Below are 20,516 nucleotides of genomic sequence, written 5' to 3'. Positions count from 1 at the left end.
GTCCGAGTCCCAATATCTTTTCCTGCGCAATCTGTTTTTCTTTTATCTCATTATATAAAAGTGGGAAAGAGTCCTACACAAGTCTCTGCCAGGCCACCAGGGAGCAAAGAAAAAAAGATATTTCTAAGCTTTTTCCTTTCTTTTAGAGAAGAATAAGAAGTCAAAGCAAATTTATTAGGTGTCTTGAGTGCGTGGAATAAAATGGAGGAGAAATCCATGGCTCTTCTGCACATTTCGTTTTTCTCTGGAGAGGAATGCAAGCCCAGGAGCCCAAGCCAAACTTCTGCTGCGCTGTGTGAGTGCGTTTGATCCTAGGAGAGCTGGGTCTGTTTCTGCTCACATGGGTGTTGCCTATGTGTTTGGGGCTGGAATTTTTCGGCAGCGATCTTTGCCATGTTACTGGCAGGACTTCGTAATAGGAGTGTAAAATACCGTGAAAATTAGATTTACCAGGTCTGAGCACCACTCACACTGTGCACCTTTTCCCTTTCCATCCTGCCTGCTGCCTTGCTGTGTTGCCAGCTCTTTCCACAGCTCCTTTTCTCTGATTCAGTCTCGCCAGGACCTGCTGTGCAGCTCTATCTCCACCTCTGCTCAGAGAAAATGCATTTGCTGCCTGCTGAAGAGCCACAGGTAGCCTGGGAGATGCTGTGGTTGCTGCAGGATCTTACAGGTGCTTATGAAATCAAACCAAGCACCAGACATCTCTGACCACACCAGTACTTAGAGCAGTTTGCCCCACTTTATGGCTATAAAGCTGAAGTGGAAAACAACGCTGAATAACTTGTTCACTCTGAACAGATGAAGGCTGATGCTCTCTCCTAATCACTTCCTTAAGCCTGCAGACAGCCTTTTGTCATGAGTGTTGCTTTAGTTTTGTCTTAGATGGAACATCACTAGTACCAGACGGTAATTCTTCATGTTCATTAATTATTTAGTTCCTTTGCTTTGCAGTTTGTCATCTAGGTAGTGGTAGTTACTCAGCCACAAATGCCTGACACTGCACTGAAGTTCGTGTGAGTCTTATTGTTCCCCCAGCTGGGAGCAATTCAAGATTCGGTACAGAAATAACACCTTTCATCTCTCCTTTCTACCCCCAAAATAGGATCCTTCTGATTCATTTTGCATCATTTCAATATTCCTGAAATGGGCTATCAGACCCAAGTTCTTTCAGGTTGTACTCTCATTTTTGGTGGGTTTCTGTTATCTGGCAGTTTAAATATGACTGTGCTATAAGAAAGAACATTTTTGTCATTCTCCTCATTTGACAGTGGAATCTGCATTTGAAAGGGCCCATTTAGAGTGTTGTTTTTTCTCTTTCATAACGTTTTCTTGGCTGTTGTTTTGAAGCATCATTCCTATTATTTCAGTGGCGCCTGTCAGTGTAGCTGTAGTTGTCAAGGGAGCTTTCACCAGACAGTAATTTTTATTTTGTTCATCCTCTTCTTTGTTTTGCTGTGAGATCATGTTTATTGCTGAGACATGTAATTCTTGCTCATTGAGATCTTCAAATTGGGAACTGAAAAGGTCTGAACAGGAAGAGAGAGCAGAGTCAATTCTGAAAGAGAGAGCAGTGGGCCAGAAAGGTGCTGCTGTGACGCAGGCTACCCTAAAACATATTTATTAATTGTGTAGAAATCCTGAATTAAAATGTGATGATAAATATTTGTGGGGGGAGGGGAGGAAAGGTGAATGGTGCACAAAAAATACACTACATAATTGTATACTTAATGGCTAGAGGATTGGGGAGTAATAGACATGTCTGAAAATAAAGCTTGTATGCTTTTGTTCCCTCTTTTTTGTTGTTTTGTTTTTGAATTGGCCTCAGACGGTGGGGAAAAAATACCAGTTTAAGAAAGCTGGTTTTGTGTCTTGCAACACTCCAGGGCATTTCTCAGGTACATCTTTCTCAAGCAAGAGCATCGAAACATTATATAGAAAGTCTCAAAACGCTCTATTTTTACCTTCTTTCTGTGCTGAATCTCCTCTGGGACAAGTCAGCGGCGCCCAACCTTTGCTTCTGGGAGTAGTGGTTGACCACTAAGTTCCTGCTAGTTGGGGTTCCTAGCTCCTCTCAACTTGTCATTCAGCAGCCCAGAGAGAAGCAGGGGCCACTGGATTCTCTTAGCATGGCAGAGAAGGATTTGCCAAATTGCTGGGCTGATTGAACAACTTTTTGGTTTATTTGTCATTTTCTTTGTAAATGCACAACTGACTAACTAGTGATTTAGACGAACCGTAATGCGGTCACAGGAGCCTTTGTAAGGTAGAGGTCATATCAGCCTCTGTCTTTCCCAGCAGCATGTTCTGAGGGCTTGAAATTAGAGCTGCCTAAATGGAAATTTCTGGTCTAATACCCTTGAAATCTGCTACAGATTTGGATACAACTCTTTGCTCTCTAGATGCATCATGTCTGTAATATGAAGACATTAGCATTATAGAATCCCTTTTTAAGCCATTAGACAATAATGCTGCCACATTACTTTGAACATTTTAAAAACCGTGTTCTAAGATGGGTTGCAATTGTCTGCTGAGTAGGAGCTCGCAGTAGTGAGATCAGCGTGTTCTTCTGTCATCTTGCAAAATTGATCTGCTCTAATGATAACGTTACCATTGTAATCCCGTGTTGCTGCAGAAAAAAAGGGAGAGATTCTGCTCCTGCTTGCTTCAAATTTCAGCTGGGATAATTCAATCAGTGCCCGAAAAGTTGTGTTGTGTTTACACCAGTGCAAATGAGACAGAACCTGTCTCGAGAGCTTCACCATGGCAAGTGCCAAGCACCTGCAGCTCCCAGCAGGTGAGACTTAACAGCACCTTGGCACTTCCTTGGATTGTGCCCAAATGTATCACAAGGTGACTTCTTATGCAGGAGAACAAAGAGATTTTTCACAATAAGGACAAAAATAACATCTGCAAATGAATATGAAAACATCTTCTTTCAGCCTGGTGAAGTGGCTATTGCTTCTGATACTTCAGCCCTGACAACAAAGCTGATGCACTGCGAGGAGGCTCTTGGAGACCACAATTCTTTCTCATCAATGTCACCCAAACATCTCTGCACCCTTGCCTATTTCTTTGTCATCTGCCATGCTTCTGAACACATCCCTCAATGTGCAAATTCATTGCTGCTTCCAGGCCTGTTATTATGTCGGGATGCCAGGCTGAAACATCAGATGGCTCCAATTTTTCTAACCTGATGGGTTACAACACAGTCCTGACAGCTCGTGTTGGCTCAGGCTCTGCCCCTCTCTTGCTCTCCACGCTTTCAAAGTCCTTAATGACTGCATGCCTAATAAGTCACTGTGAAATGATTTTGTTCTGACACAGATTTTGCGGGGTGCTTGTCTCCTGGTAATTGCTGGGTGGGATGATGAGAACTGCACTTGAGTCTAAGGAACACTTTAGAAAGCTACATACGAGAAGTTAGTTGGTCAGTTCTTTCAAAAATGAGGGAATCAGCTTCCAATGGGATCTAAGAATGAAAAAAAAAAAAAAAAAGTTTGTTTTCTTGGGAAGAGGAGGTGAAGGGAGTCAAATATGAGAGGGAAAAGTTTCCATAAAATTAAATCTGCAATTGCCCTTGCTCTCACAGTGTGGACTCTGAGTTTTCCTGAGCTTCTGTGGCTTTGAATTTTAGATTTGTATTCCTTCCTAAGGGGCTGATATTTTAAGGATCTGAAGAGGGCAACAGGTATTTGCTTAGGAGCTTTGAGATTGAACTTTGAACCTATCTGAAGGAAAGAATAATGGATTCATATTTGCAGTGACAGTAGCTGCCACTGTACTTAAAGAAGCTCTTAGTCTTTTTAGTTTTAAAGCATGACAGAAACTGATCCTCATCTTACTGAAAAGCACCGCTTCTTTGAAACATCACTTTTTTGTTGTTAGGGGATTCTACTCCCAGATTATCACATCTACCCTCCATTATTTGTTCCTGCGACCCCCATGAGCCCCGTGAGGTCTGTGGGTTTTCAGGAAAGTGAATTGCATTGGAGGAAGAAGTCATGAATTTGGAAGAAACCTTATAGAAATGTGGATTGTAAGATTTGGCTTCTTAGAAGGTTATTCACACCATGCTTGTATTGGGAACTACAGAAACAGAAGAAAATGTCATCCTCCCAGAGGGGCTGGGAGTGATGAGGAAAGAAAAGGTCTTTTGATAGTGAAAGTGAGACAAAGAGGAATGAAATCGAGTTCATGATTTTGTTGTTCTTTGCCAAAGAGGATTCATGTTGTTAAGTGTTAAACAACCTTTAATAATTCCCATTATGTAAAGTTAGTCACATTATTACTTAGAAAGCAGATGACATTGCACCATGTTGTGTTGGCATCAGTTACTGTTCTCAAAATCTCAGCTTCTGAAATTGTTTTCTTTCCCGATGTGCCAGTCCAAGGATATGAGAGGACCAGATGCATTCTTTCCTTCTCCTGAATCATTTCCATTAATATTCTGCAGTTAATGTGTGCCCACGTTAGTACCTGGGAGGTTTCAGCGCCTGTTCACAGACCTGCAAGGGTCAACTTACGTACAATCTCACCTGGCACCACATTGCTTTCAAGCGACCTGCTCAGAGGTGACCAAAAGCAGAATTTGGTTTGGAAGACAGGGTTAAACAATCATTTTGTTGATGATGTATGGGCAGTGTAGGTTGGCATGACCCTGTGGCTGGCTCAGGAAAGAAGTAGAAAATAGTAGAAAGTCAAAAAAACATCAGCATGGTTGTTGGTAGACTGAGTTATGGACATACATGGTGAGTGGAGACTTTTAATTGCCATCCTTTTGAAGAAAAGCTGAATTTATATCAAAAGGTGTTCCATCTATAGGTAATAAAGAAAGAGCAGAGTCAGTTACAAGAGAAATGAAGAATAAGACTGGCATAAAAATAGCCCTTTTTTGGGGCTACATAACCCTAAGATGATCATCAGGCTTCAACAATCAACCTGCTTTCAGAACCAGCTCAAGTTGCAGAGGACTGCTGTTTAGGTTTTTTTACTATTGTTTGCACTGTAGACACACCAGAGAAAGTCCTATAGCTTGGCAAATAGGGAGAGTGCAAGTCTTCAAAGCCAAAAAGGAAAAACAACTTGAATGTATCTCAAATGGAGTATGTTTTGCATGTGACTGGAAAGGAGAAATTATGTATACACATAAATATAAGATACCATCAATAAAGCTACAATATTTTTGGTGGTTTGGTGCTATAGCACTATGCTCCTAGTGAATTACTTCTCATACTAGCAGTGAGTTGAAACAGTGGTGTATATGGCAAGTTCTGCTGCAGACTGATCTTTCTTTGTATGGTTGCAGGAATCGGAATGTAATGCATCAATTTAATGATTGCTTCTGTAATACTGCCTCACAAACTGCTTGCAAATAACTACATATGAAATCTTTAAAGCAGTAAATTACATTATGTAAGCGTGACTTAGTGGGCTGCATAGCAAATGCATTGCAGTATGTGTTTCATGGTTGTCATTTATATTACACACCATGATTGTTCAGACCTTTTGGTCATTATTACACGGGGTGCTGATGATATTCTGTTCCAAAAACAGAACCTATGTCATAAGCTGAAGACTTAATCTATTTTTGCAATCAGGATGATAGAGCTACATACCCTTTTTAAGCTCCTGGAGAACACTTTCATAGATCTGGAGTTTCATTAGGAGGAAATGTGTGCATTATAAGCATTATCTGCCATGTTATGAAACCTTTATCATCATTTATTCACAACAGGCATTGTGCAATTTGCAGTCAAGTTTCCATGTTGGTAATGCTATCGGAACAATGAAAATAAAACAGCCTGCTTCTGAGAGCTGCAGAAAGAAAAGCTATCACAGTAGTTAGAGTGCTGGCGTACAGCACTACAAAACACAGGATTTTCCTGCCTAGTTGTAGGCTTCCTAATGGTCTTTGATGAATTACTGACATTCAGATCTGGTTTTTAGAAGCTGTGTGCCTGTTGATTCCTTTAGAAAAGTTTGGATTTCTAACTCCACGTTTTCTGTGGAGTTAGAAATCGATACCTGCTGAGCTGGATTAGGGGTAAAATTTGAAACCAAGCATGAAGAAATACTGCAATGAAGACAAGCTCTCAATTGAAAAGGTATAGTTGGTGATGTTGCCTTTCAAAGGTGTAACTACCAACAAGTATTTTGTACAGAATCATGGAAAAAATTAAGGTCAGGAGACATCTCTGGATATTGTTTAGTCCAGTTCTGCAGCTGAAAGTAGAGTCACAGTGTGTTGCTCCTTGTTTTATCACGTTTTGGATATCTCCAAGGATGAAGACCACACAGCTTCATTGCTCTGAAGGAATACATTTGGGCAAGTGAAAGCTCATTGAGACTAAATATTGTTTAGCTGCTAGCCAGGCAAACTGAATAGCTCCACAGTTGTTTGGATCCTGTCCTAAAGGCATAGTATTCATTTGGGAAGTGAAATTGGATTTGATCATGTAGTGTAGAGGCTTCTGAGAAAAACATGCTCTAAGATGGGAGTGGAAACTGGAGGCACAATGTTCCCAAAAAGTCCTGTGGAAGAAAGGGAGAGTAAGGAAGAAACTAAAAAAGATGCTTAGTCAATGTTATCACAATACATATGGGAGCTTGCCAGCTTCTCAGTAGAGCCTTGCATCTTCTGGAATGTGGTTTTCATCATGCCTTGTCATTCCTTTTGCATAAATTAATTAGAGGGGGATTTGCTGTTACAGAGTATTAATCAGGGCTTCTGTGTTGGAAGTATGATCTAAATCAAGAAGCATGAGGAAAGGCAGTTCAAGAGCATGAAATCATCACCTAGTTATCTGAACGTCTATCTGCTTTATTGCCTGAGGTTGGACAGAAGAGAGTCCTGGATGTAAGCTTTTCACTGATGTGTGGCTGAAGCATGAGAGCCACAAAGAATATTCCATGCATACAGTGCAAAATAAGAATAGATTTTTTGTGTGTGACACATTTCTGTTGTTTTAACACAGTGGCTGATCAACTATGAACCACTTTCAATGTATTTTTTTATGTATCAGTATGCCACACCGAAACCCTTATGGGATGCTCATTCCATGCACGACCTAATGCTTTTGAGCTATGTATCTGTGCACACATGAGGTGCACATGTTGGTAGAGAGAAACTCTGAAGAATTTAAAGACTTGAAAGGTGTCATAGACTGGAGGCATGTGAAAGGAATCAGTACTGTTCCTGCAGTACTGATATTCAGGTAGATGGTTTGAGTTTAAGCAACTTGTCCTATGTTGTAGACCAGTGTGGGAGTTGCACTCATGAACTCTTGAGACCTAGTTCATGTACCTTAATAATAACCCCATCTTTCTTCCTGTGGTATTTTTCATGTAAGAGACAGTGTACAAGCTCAGCCTAAGTCAGCAGTGACTGAAAGTATTTTTCCTTTTGTTTTTTGAAAATCTGTGTTAAGTGAAAGGATTCCAGTTTTTGTCTACCATCATTCTGTCATAAAATAACAGTTAGTGCTCTTTTGATGGTCTGATTAGGAGGACCAATGATTCAGGAGATTAGATAAATGAGAGAAGACTACATTAAATCCTAGCACCCAAAGTGACACATCAATGAGTGTGCCTACTTATCACACCTTCCATATGGTTCATGTGGTTGTTGAAAGTTGTGAAAGATTAGTCTTTTTTTTGGCTTTATTCTCTCTCTTTTTTCTTTTTTTTTTTTTTTACTTTTTTCTTTTTTTCTTTCTTTTCTGAATAGGTGTTGGCATGTCAGATGTAGAGTTCTTGAAATGAGATCTGCAGCCATTTAGTGCCTAGTCATCTATAAATGCAAGCAGATGGGCTTTGGAGCATCCCAAACAGCATTGTACCAACCTACAGCACCCTCCAAAGAGTTAGCAGGCATCCTCTCTCCCTGCCTTCAATCTGTTGACTCGTTCTTCCAGTTGCCACAGCTGGGCATTCCCCAATCCTGCTGCCAGCTAGTGCAGGAGAGAGAATACCAGCATTGTCTCAAACTATTCTTGGATACTCCCTCCATTAATGCTATACTAGCTCTCTATTTTTTGTGGGAAAATGGAGAGCTTCTGCCATTTGAAAAGTTGAGCCAACATTATTCTTAAACATAAGATTTATAGTCTGAGATGAATGGGAGGTAAGAAATGTTACTCAGCTGTTCCCTTTGTCCTCTTATTTAGATAGTTGACATTAAAGGTAAATACTAATTTAATAGACTTCTTTTAGTTGGATGACGATTAATTATACATTTTCCTTATTTTTTTTAATGTTTTGGAGGATGACTGTACGCAGCTCTAAGCTATGCAGAGGCAGGAGGGTACATGCCAACAATTCTCTTTATAAAGTAATACCAGTAATTAAAAAACGGCAATTACTTCAATTCCTTTTTCTTTATTGTGTACTTAAAGAGTGTTGGCTCCTTTCACTGGAGCAGGCCTGTGGAGGCATCATCAGCTGGCATGCAAAAGCTGCTGTTAAATGAACTCTTCTGATTTTTGATTGTAAAACTCTGAAGACATGAAAAGAGGAAGCATGCCTTCCTTAGTCATGTACAGCAGTGGACTAGTCTCTATTACTTAGTAAGAGAAAAATGTTGTTCACCTTTGGGTAAAAATTCATCAGCTGTCCCGGTGGCCTCCAACCAACAGTTACCCGGGCAAAGCAAGCTGCTGTTTGCCAGTTTGGCTCTATGAACAGTCTACGTGCATCCTCCTGTCCCGTTGCAATGCTGAGTAAAACATGTTGTCTTAAAATGCTTTCTTCATTAGCCAGCGTGTTTCATTTTCATAGTGGGCGCTGTCAGATGAAACAACTCAGCAGGTGAGTGGTAACTTGGTGAGCCCCAGTAACTCGCTCATTTTGATGGCCATCTGATGATAATCTGAGATCAAAAACCCCCTAGAACAATGGATTACTCAAATTACTTGAAATGCCATTCACAAGATTAATCCTTGAGAAAAATATTAGGTGCTAAGAAAGCTAGGAGTTCAGAGAGATGGGGATTTTAAAAAGATTTGGAGCATGGTAGTTCCCTTCGCAGTATTTGAAGATCCTACTGGTTCAACTGATCAGGAAGTCCTTAAGCACGTTTGAAAATCTAATTTTACATCTTTCAGGCTTTCAAAATGTCATTCTTCCCCTTCTGTTTTTTTGTACATGTATTACAAAACAAAAGCTCATTTTCCTACTTTTTCCACTCTCAATTTATTTTCAGCTTTGAATGGGGAAAACATCCTCTTGCACCTGATAGCTAAACAACAACAACAACAACAAAAGATTAGAAAAAAAAAAGTCAGAAGCTTGCTTTTTTATGGAACAGAGATAGAAAGTAATACCAAGAAGTAATTTGGGAAGAAATGAATAGCAGCTGTCCTCTTGATGATAAAAACTGAAACCAATACCAGTGCTTGGTGTGGTGCAATTCACTGTGATACAATAAAGTCGATGTACGAACCTAGGTTTGCCAGTGACCAATTATTGCATATGATAAAGACTTCCAAACTAAATTCCTTTTCTACCCCCCTTTAACTTTCAAATGTAGCTTGAGAAAAAGCTGCACTCATTTCAAAGCTGGGAGGATTTTTTATTTACATATTTTTAGCTGTGTTGCCTTTTAAAACTTGTTGTGAACTACTGTAGGCATTTAATGTGTTCAGACTTACTGTGGATAGTTATTTCAAATTGACTCTTAAATAGGCAAGTTTTAAAAAGGAAAATTATCTTTCTCTGCCATGATCTGTGTCTACTTTTTGTCCAAATGTTTATAAAACAGAGGTATTTGTGTTTAAAAGTATTTGGATTTGCACAAGTTGGTGCCGATATTGCTTCACAGGCTGCACTTTGTCAAGGTCACTGGAAAGAGATGAGAGAACACCTCAAGTTGTCAGAAGGTGATGAGGTAACCAACTTGAAATTTTTGTGTACATATCTGCTGCAAAACAGCTCATCGCCTTGGCTGTTTTTGAGTTAACGTAATGGAGTAAAGGGCACACGTGTAATTACCAAAGACTGTTAATATCACTGGCAGTGATCTGTGTATGCATGAGAGTTGGAACACACAGCCTGAGTATCTGGGGACATGCACGTGGGGATCACCTTCTCCCAGTAAAATCTTGTTCCTGTGGACTCCAGGAACAAAATGAGAGGAAATACTAAATATATACCCTAAGGAAACATCAGTTTTCAGATAAGAAATTGCTAAGAGTCCATTTCCAGAGAGGAATAGTTTACCTTTAATTTTGTTTTATGCTCTTGCAAGTTTTGTGCACTTGACTAGGTTAATGAAAAAAAAAAATAATCTCAGGACACAAGTGCAGAGCCTGTGTGTGTGTGTATGAAAGGAAGCTGCCCTGTGTGCAGCTGTTTACTACAAGTTGAATATGTTCAGTGTGTATGTACAGGCTGGCAAATTGCTCATGTTCCAGAGAAATGAACTGTGATGGAAAATGCAGTAGATATTGAATGATTTCAGAAAAATAAATCATTATGAATATGCTTCTGCCTGATGTTAAAACATCTGGATTTAGTTTCTAGCTGTATGGAGATAATTTTCAATTTCATATCCTGTGTTTTAATGTCAGAAAACAAATAGAACAGCTAGCTGACTTTGTATCTTGACCTTTATGTTCTTTTTTTTTCCCCTTGTTTCTCTCCTTTTTTTTTTTTTTAATTTTTTATTTTTCATTTTCATTTTTCATTTTTTACTTATATTTTTTATTTTTATTTATTTTTTTCTTTATAAGACTAAATAAAGTCCATCACCTAGGATAGCATGGTAAAAGAGTAAGGTGTGGTAATTTGTGTCCTGATGTTTGTAACCTGGACTAACTTTCTTCTTTCTTTTCTCTTCCTCCCTGCATACAGCTGTTGCTGTAGAAGGCCTCCAAGTTGTGTCATGTCAAATAATGCATGGTCTTCAGAGCTCACTGGGGGAGAGCAAAGTCTGGGAACAATGTGAGCAGGCACAGCCAGCCACTTCCACTAATTGTTGATGTGGACGATGGAATACAAAAGCAGAAGGAGGGAGGGGGGAATGGAAATGTGTCTTGGTGTGGAAACGGCTGTGTAAAAACAAATATGCCTGGGCTTGCTCGTTGGGAATGTACTTGTTGCACAGGAGAACTCCCACAACAGGAATCCTCTGCTTTACTCTGCCCTTGCCAAGTTATTTTAGAAGGTCTCATTTTCAGTTATTTACCTGTGGAGGCTTTTTTTGGGTATTTGGGGATGTGGATGGTAACAGGTAGTAGCAATTTACTGCTGAGCTAGCTTGGAATCATCTTAATTTTTGGTTCTAGTTATCAAGGTGCTAAATATTGCAAATGCAAATTTTAAATTAATTAATTTCAATGTAACATGCTAGTGGCATTTTGGATATATTCTGCCAAAGCACAGTCAAATATCTCAGGGAATCTCATTTTTACTGTGTTCTCTAATACACGGCAGGCTGTAGTGATTTGCAGATGATTTATATACAATAAATAAAATAGAATGAAATTATATAGATGAGATTTTTATTCATAACGTAAAAAGAAAAAAACAAAAAAACAAAAAAAACCAAAACAAAACAAAAACAAACAAACAAACAAAAAAAAACAAACAGAATTTCCTTTCCGGAATTGTTTCTATGAAATGTCTAAACTGCATTTTCCTTAAACACTGAAAAAATCAGGTAAATACAGTGATGGAGCGATGACTATTTGCTAGGATGAGCTGCAAAATGAAACAACTATCCTATAGGATAGTTGCTGTAGAAAATAATGAGCAACAGAAAATGAAGTTAGTAAAGACATTGAGATTCATACAGAAAAATGAGTAAATTTCTACTTTACTATGCAGTGGAATTTAGCTACACAGCCCTGCATGTGTGCTTCATCATCTCCTGGAGACAAAAAGGCTCTTTAGATCAAGGAAACGCAAAACACAAGTGATGCACAGGGCACTTGCATGTTCATCTGTGCCTGAATCATCATCATACTTATGCAGAAAAGTAGGTATTTTTTTCAGTAAAATGCAACAGCTGCAATTAGTAATCGACGCAATTGGTAGAAATCCAAATGCTTACTTTATCCATTTACAACATGAATTGCAAAGTCTGAATCTGAACCAAGACCTATTATGGAGGCAAGAGAAAAGGGAATAGCGAGCAGAAACACCAATTTGTTGATTGTATAATGGGCCTGTCATTAGTAAATGGATTATGCCAGTGCCATTTCTTTTTCTTCAAGACAGATATTGCTCCTACCAGAGCTGATGATCTTGAAAAGCAGTCTGATTATGCCATAGTGCATTTAAATGGAAAATTATAATAGAGTTAAGGAAGATGGAAAACTATTGACCGGTAGAAATATGATTGCTGATAGCATTGCAGAAAAGCGAGAATGTGGAAAGATAAGATGGTTTATCCAAAGAGATAGATTCATCTCTTTTTAGTGAAAATTATTTAAATTAAGTGCTGTGAAAGTTAGCATGAGGACAGCCCTAAAGACTGAGCACAGCTCAGAGCACAAATCAAGTCCATCATATAAAATTCCTCACAACAATTCATTGTGGCACTTTAGTTTTGACAGGCAGGATTGGTCTTTAAGCAATTACCACTGAAGATATTTATCGTTGTAGTGAGGAAATCTGACTTCCTGGCACTGCATTGGGAACTTCATTTCTCAGTGATCTCCTAAACATTTTTGCTGACTAAGACTGATTTTGAGCCTGTTGCCAAAAAATATTTTTTTCAGTCCTCTTGCCAGTCTTCCAGTTTTCACATCAGATTTCCCTTTAATATGTGTCCCTATTTTTGTAATCCATTTATTTCCAAACACTATTGTACCCTTTGGAAAAAAAAAAAAAAAAAAAGTAATTCCTTAGCAGTATCCTCCCAGCCAAAAGCAGTAACTGTTATTTCTAGATACAGTTTCTAAAAAAAAAACCACCACAATCATAAAATACAAGCACCACAAAAATCAGTCTTGCAGTTGCATGTTCTGTCTTTATTGAAAGGATTTTTTCATTTTCTTTGCATCCCTGAGACATAGGTAGACTTTAGGGATGAATGTCAGGTTTTTCAGAACATCTGATGACCTTGGCTACCTAAGAGTAGGCTACCTAATGCTAATGGGAGCTATTATGCTCCTTCTATTTCATGGAGTATATCCACAATTAGCATTTCAGGGGATTTAAAGGATATTTTTTCTTGGCCTGAGTGGTCTGTTCAGTGCTGAGCAAGAAGTGGCTGAACCTGCTGGAGGAAGACTTTCAGCTCAAAATAAAATTTGTAAGGTTTTGGTTTTTTAAGCTTTTGTTTTGCTCTCTCACAGGTTAGAGGGATGGGAGAGGGAACCACCTCAGCTTGTGAGTGCTCTAATAGCTGGTATAAATAAGAAATGTATGGTGTATTGATAAATACCTTCTTAATAAATGCAAAAATATAATATTTTTTTTTTTCAATTTTACAAGAATGCAATGTGACAAACATCTAAATTTCTTCTGGATATTCTACTGAGAGCTTTCTCTCCTTGCAGACAACTTTCATAACACTGTTTACCGCAAGTCTGAGTGTATCATTTAGAAGGACTGGGCAAAATGGATGTCTAAGAGATCTGTGATGGAGATAGGTGAGGGAAACTCAAGTAGAGTGGCAATATGTGGCTAATGCTATGATTCACTCTCTCCACTATTCTGATTATGTTCCAGCTGTAATTCTGAAGCTGTGGTTTCTTCCAGTGGTCTAAATGGGGAGGCAGGTAAGAGGCTGAACTCATTGTGAGCCAGAAACCTAAAATATCTCTGTGAGTATTGGCAAAGTGCACAGACCAGAATAGATACACTCAACCTTTCTCTTTCGGCCCCACATTATAGAGACAAAGTACAAAAAGCCCATACAGAGTTCTGACAGACCATATTTTGTTTAAGTAGATGCCTGGTGACAGTATGGAGACATTTATAAGGCTAAATCATGTACTTTCTATGGAGTTATAAGTCATTTACATTAAGTATGCCTCAGTGTATAGGCTGACGATCTGTAAGTTGAAACAGTTTTATGTATGTTTGCATAATATATGCCTTTTTATGTGCAGTACATATACTTGGCTAGATGTTTTATGTCGGAATCATCATGGTGATTTAGTTAATGTTGTTTTCTTTTCTGAAAATCATGTCAGAGTTTATCATGATTTATTTAATAAAGAAAAAAAAAAAAGGTCTTTTATCTGTCCCAGTTTGAACATAAGGCTGGTTCTGAGGAAAGCTTGACTTTTCTGAGAAGCTTCTAAAAGTTCTAAAGAAAACTACTTCATTTCCATCTGGCAATTAATTAAAAATAAGCCTTAAGAAGTTTGTACTTTCCTTACTAGGACAGTCTGTTATTCAGGCTTTTTAGCACTGCTGTCCATGAGCCTGGCTGTGTGTCATGTTACCAAACTGCTCAGAAGAGGAGTTTCCACCCATAATAGCAATGGGGACATGGGACTGACCTCCAAGGGCTGGAGGGAGGGTTCTTTGTCTGGCACATGTGTTGGGTTACATGGGATGTAATAACTTTGGGAAGGAAGCATATACATTCTAGCAATAGCCTTAATGTTTTCTTGCTCTTGACTTTTTATTGTTGCAAAATTATATGTAAAGCAACTGTGAGTGTGCAACATATTTGTATATTTTATGTGTAATGGCAAAGTAGAGCAAATATGAATGTGCATCTTGGTTTAAGTCTTTTCCAAGTAGATGTATTCATTAAGCTGCCCACAGAAATTCAGTCAAACATAAACTCAGCGATTGCTGGTAATTCATTAACAGATTCATCTGAAACTTTGTCCAAAGCTTTAGTTTCTGAATCAGGCCATGAATGTCTCATTTCCTCAACAACCCAAAAATACACAGTTGCTTTGGTGCTTGAATCCAAGTCTAGCTAGACTGCGAGCAGCAGGGCAACCTCCTAACCACAAGCTCGCTTTATCTTGGATCCAGCTGTGCTTCTCCTTCCATCTGTCAGGATTGCAGAGGAAAAGGATATCCCTGTAGTATGAAACATGGCAGTCATGACCCTAACACCCTGACAACATTTTGTTCTTGATCTTGAGGGGAGCATATAGCCCAGGCTGCTCTGACCTTGGCTGGGTATGGTGTACATGGAGTAAACTTGGGGACTGTCGTAAGCCTTCTCATATGAAAAGCTCAAAAGTGCTTTAAAAGTTGTGTTTTGCCATTTATGTCTGACACATAGATAGCTCTGGGACAGGGAGTGCTAGGTGTTTCACTGGTACTTAGCAGTGCTGGGAAAACTTTTTTTCAGGAATTCAGGAAAATTACTTTATCAGGTATATCTGACAGGGAGAACTTTAATCACCTAAAAATGCAACTTGTGGAACAGAGCTTGGAGTAAATTTTTTTTACTAATTATGCTGAACCTGAAATTTCACCTATCACCTGACTGTCAGCTCTCAGGTATTTGCAAGATCGTGATATTCAGCAGTCTCATCTTATGATCCATATGCTATTCAGTGTATTGTCTGTAGATCATAGTTCTTATCAGACAACTGTACCCTCTAATACCAGCTTTCTGTGTGCTTCAGTTTTCACTTACACGTTAAACATGGGGAGATCTGTTTTATTTGAACCTGACAAAGAAGTGGACTCTTGGAGGGTATCCAGGTTTTTATTGATGGGGTATTTGATCCAAATATTTGTTTTAAAACTCTCCTGAAAAGAAAGCCTGGTGTTAGAGCCAACATAACATAATAACCCTAATGGACTGCCCTCCTCTTTATTCTTCCTTCTGCACATTTCAAAATGTTTGGCAGAAATGTATGAGTTAATACCCAAATTGCCTGGAAGTATCATTATTTCTGATTTAAAGCCTGGAAAGCAAGAATATAACAGGTAACTTCCCCAAGTCCACAGCAAGATGGAAAGTAGAGCTTATGGGTTCCCTAGTCTTGTACATTAGCTAAAACATCATGCTTAAAGCCAGATGTCTTGGCCCACACTAGTCCTGATCCTGCACTGACTCTGTATGGAGCTTTTTATATGTAGGATCAACAGTAATGAGCCTCCCTTTAGCTGCAGGAATTTACCTATGATGAAGTACAAAGGAGTTGCCAGACTCCTATGTAAACAGATTTACTGCCTTCGGTTGGGGATGATGTCAATTTGACCCAGTCGAAGCAGAATCAGATAGCACTGTGAGCCTATGGCTCCCCATAAAACATCCATTCTCTGCCATTCATTGTTGTTAATGATGGATAATGTTGTTGCTGATGGAAATAAGCCAGTTTTAAATCAGGGGTGGGAAAGTAGAGCCTTGCCTTAAACTGAGCACAGCTGCTCTTTTGTTGCTCGAGTTGCGCACAAGGGCGAGCAGGGTTTTGGCATGCTCTTGGCTCCATAAAAGCTCTGCTGAGGGAGCAGCGGAAGTTACTCCCACTATTTTAAAAGCCAGGTCACCAGACTCCCAAAGTTACAGCAGCTGATGCCTCTGGAGAGCCGCCTGTTCCCTAAGCCCTGGGGAGAGCTGAGGAAGAGCGTATGCTGCGAAGGACGCCCTCACCGTGGGAACTGTGGTTTGAACCTGGAAAGACGGTGACAAATCAGCTCAGTGTTCTCATAACAAGGGTCTGGTTTTCATATATAAGATAAAAGTAGTCTTCCAGGTGGCTGAGACAGGTGAAAGTAGGGACAGGGACCATAGTGGTGGCTGGTCAATGCTTAAAGTGAAAAAGAGCAGTGTTAGTACATTTGCTTTCTAAACCATTTTGAGGAAGCCTTTTATTTCTTTGTCCTATTTCAGTTTTAATTTCACTTTAAAGCTTTCCCTTCCTCTTTTTAAGCTTCTCTTTCAAGTCTAGCTAAAAATATAATATTTCAGATTTGAAAAAAAATATATATTATTTCATTTGTTTGCTTGTTTTTCCAGGCTATTCAGTAGGTTATGAAGTTCATTAATGTTTGTTGGCTGATTAAGAGAAGTCAGATCATCTTAATTCCACTTTGGAGCCATCATCCGACTCCTCACCAAATCTTGGGGCATTTCAGACCCTTGTGTAAGTGGATGATCTGTTTTTATGAGTAGTATCCCACATTTGTGACGTATATATGCATAGGGGTGTGTCTGCACACACCCATATTTCCATGCGTACTTTTGCATGTAATCCATGTGGCACATCTGATGTGAGGTTTCTGAGAAGGACATGGAGCAAGGGCTTCTTACAACAGGCTTCGCATGTTTTGATGTAGGTCTAGCAAAAGAATGTGGTTGGCATACTCTGAACGCTGAAATGGTGTCTCTCTGAGACACGTGGTCACATGTTGCATACCAGTCTCTTTCCAAATCTGGAAAATGGTCCAGAATTAACCTTCTGAATCACCCTATATTTTTATGATGGCCCTCACATTATACATAGAATGACTTTTTTTTCCAGATGTCAGTAGCCTTTTCTGATCTTCCATTCATGAGATATCTAGGCTGCTTCTGTTCTGCAGATCTGTCAGCTAAGGGGTCTCCACAACTGCTTGAACCTGGAAGCACTACTAGAAATAATTACCATGTCTTTCCCTACTTGTTGTAGAATATAAACAAAACAATAAGGAGCCTTCTTTTAACCTGCCATTTATTTTCATTTCCTGCACCTGTAGGAAAATCCTGTAGGGAGCCCCATCATATCTTCCCTGTAACTCCATCAGTCTGAAGAGAAGTTACATTTTTTGTCTCCGTTGCTCTTGCTAGAACGTTGCCCCAGAATTTCAGTCTTTCCATTCCTAATTTCCAACCCAAGTTTATTCACAATCTCTTTCCATCTGACGATTGCACCCACAAAGCGTCTTTTATCTCTCTTCTCCCTCGGTGGTGTTTGTCCACCGTATGTAACTTTGGAGCGTGATCGCACACGCTCTCAGCTGTCGACTGCAAAGCTCAGCAAGCCAAGCTCTTTTAGTCACGTCCCGTAAGAGAGCCTCCGTTCTGCTCGTCATCAAAATAGTCTGTCGGCGCACCTGTTCCCAGCTGAATTAACCTTTCCTGAGCACAGATGACCAGAGCTGTACACATTATTCCAGATGAGTTTTCACAATGCTAATATATATATGTTATTAAAGCTTTTTATCTGCTCTGAAGGCTTCCTGCCACGTTCTGTAACCAGCAGCATTACAATGCTAGCTCCTTGTTAACCTTTAGACACAGCTACACTTCAGATCATCTCTACCCAGCTGCAAAATTCTCAGGTTTTAGGCAAAATTATAGCCCATAAGAACACGAATTCAGGGAATATAATCAAGTTAATAAAATTAGCCTTGATTCTTTTCCTTTGCTCAGCGGTGTTACCCAGTCCTTCCAGTGAAATACTCTGGTGCTTCTGGTAGTGAGTGAGCCTGGTAGCTTCATATCATCACCAGCCTGTCTGCCTCAGCTTAAAATATTTCGAGGGGATTCTTGAGCTAAGATGAACAAAGCTATTTCTGAAACAGTGATGGAGAAAAGAGAAAAAAAAAAAAAAAAGTATGTTGTTTATCTGGGTTTTAATACACTGCTTCGTTGCACTAGAGACTTGAAATTCCTTGCTCTCCTCCATGCTCCCTGGTGTGTCTGCAGGAAGGAGCACAGGAGAGGGCTCACAAAGAGGGGTTCACTATCTACAAACTAAATTTTGGAAGACATACTAAGAAATTGAAGTTGCTTCCACAGGTTTTACTTTTCTAACTTTATCCCTTTTTTATCCAGGTTTTACCTAAAACTTAGTTTGATAAAATATGTGTCTGAATGGAATATCTGCCAGTTTCTTGAGTAATAGATCACTAGAACTGGACTTACATTTGCAAAGTATTTGTATAGCATTCTCTATAGGTTGTATAACATACAGACTTCTTGTTGCAGAACTACAAGTTAAAATAGATCTGTTCAGTGCAGGAAGCTGATTTCGTTATTTTACCAAATTGCTAAAGATAAGACAGAATTAAGCACATTTAGTTAGGACTACTTTTGTCATCCTTGCAGCAGTAGTGGCTGTCTGGATCTTTACAGTAGAGTCACTTGTGCAAGCAGATGGGCTTGGTGGTGTGGCTGAAACAACACGGTCCCTGGAGCTGAGCCTGTTTATACTTTGGTCTCTTTACATTTAGGACAACCCAATTTTCAAGCGTGGTATTCTGATGGGCTGTGTAGTTCTTGAAAGAATCTGAGCTCATTTGGAGTAGAAGTTGCTCAGATTCTGCTTCAAGATCTTCATCAGCTTGCTTGACAGAGTGATAATGCTTGGGGTAATTACTAAAGCTTTTTCTTCTCTTTCTGCTACATTTTATAAACTTTTCTGGTGTCCTATTTCCCTTTTTATTTCATTTTTTTCTTTTCTTTTTGATACTTGTTTTCTCTGGTCTGTTTGAAGGGTATGAACGATGTTTTTTTCTGTGGGGATATTCAAGGAAAATAAAAGGTTAATATAAGTTCTGGGCAAATAATGATTTGTTTCCAACAGTGCTACCAGCTGAATTCGCTTTCAGCTGCATTGTGCACTGAAAACTGATGACTTACAATTGGCTTAAGCTGACAGCGAGGCTGGAGCAGCTGTTGTGTTGCAGAACAGCAGAAACTTGCAGAAATAACTCTTTTCCTTAAAGCTGAAAAAGAGTGGTGTTTGCTCCCCCACCCCTTCCCATGTAAGCAGGTGTTCTGAAGGTTTTCCTGAGATTTTAGGTTCCTGCTGAGAAAGCAGCAAGATTTCAAGAACAAAGCTGTTTGCACACATGTAAGCTAATGTAGTGATGTGGTGATAATGTACTGTAGATATTTAAGTGACCTCTTTGGTAATGCTTATGCTTTAGTAAGGATTTGTGTGTGTGTGCATGTGGATTTAACACTTTTGAAACAGTTGCTGGTTTCTAGCCCTGCAGTGGTGGGTTTATCCAGAGAGCAAGTACCGCCTAGAGCCTGGCCTGGCATTGTCTTTGTCCCGGCTGCCAATTCAGACCCACCCCTTTGAGGAGATGCTGAGTGTCCATTTCAATGCCTCTTCAGCCCACAACCATCCTGCGAGGGCTTGAGAAGTTATGTTTCTCCGAAAACTGTGATGCTTTGATGTTGCAGACTTTGTGCCTTTTGAAGTTCAACTGAATACAAATTCACCTCATGGCTGTGAAGGTGATTTACGAGGGCATTTTCTGGGAGGGCTGCGTGGCATTTGTTGTGCCAAGGAAATTGTGTCTGTGTGGTTGGTGCTTGTCAAGAGAAGCCAGTTGCTGCTCTCTTGACCATTATTCTTTCCAGCTCCTCTTCCTGCTGTGCTGCCCCTATGGCCAACGTACTTCTATGAGAGGATTTTCTCCTGGGCAAAGGTGCTTTCATAAAGTCACCTGGAGTCTTTTCACCTAGCCATGGTGCTGCTGCTTCCCCTGGGGCTGCAGCGTGTACCCTGACATGCGTCAGTGTGTGTTCAGCACTGCTGTAAATGCTGATTGCTTTGTTGTTTTCTTAATCCGTGCTGACTCCACCATTTCTGGGCATTATCAGAAAAGCACTCACCTCAGTAGCAATCGCGTGAGGTCCACCGGGC

The 20,516-nt window shown here is 39.7% G+C and overlaps 1 protein-coding gene across 2 annotated transcripts in view; it reads left to right on the top strand.

Annotated features, from left to right (window-relative positions):
* PRKAG2 (protein kinase AMP-activated non-catalytic subunit gamma 2) overlaps nt 1-20,516 on the top strand; it is a 208,357-nt gene that overhangs the window by 1,292 nt on the left and 186,549 nt on the right. The window contains exon 1 of one of the 2 annotated variants that reach the window (XM_068673386.1): nt 16,489-16,590. The exons of the other annotated variant lie outside the window; for it this stretch is intronic. Within the exon in view, the coding sequence (XP_068529487.1) occupies nt 16,504-16,590 (87 nt within the window). The 5' untranslated portion in view covers nt 16,489-16,503. Of the gene's footprint in view, nt 1-16,488; nt 16,591-20,516 lie in introns of those variants that run through there. 2 annotated transcript variants of the gene reach the window in all.

The sequence above is a fragment of the Anas acuta genome, chromosome 2, assembly GCF_963932015.1.
Source record: "Anas acuta chromosome 2, bAnaAcu1.1, whole genome shotgun sequence".
Classification (NCBI taxonomy): Eukaryota; Metazoa; Chordata; class Aves; order Anseriformes; family Anatidae; genus Anas; species Anas acuta.
This window is presented reverse-complemented; position numbering and strand designations above follow the sequence as displayed.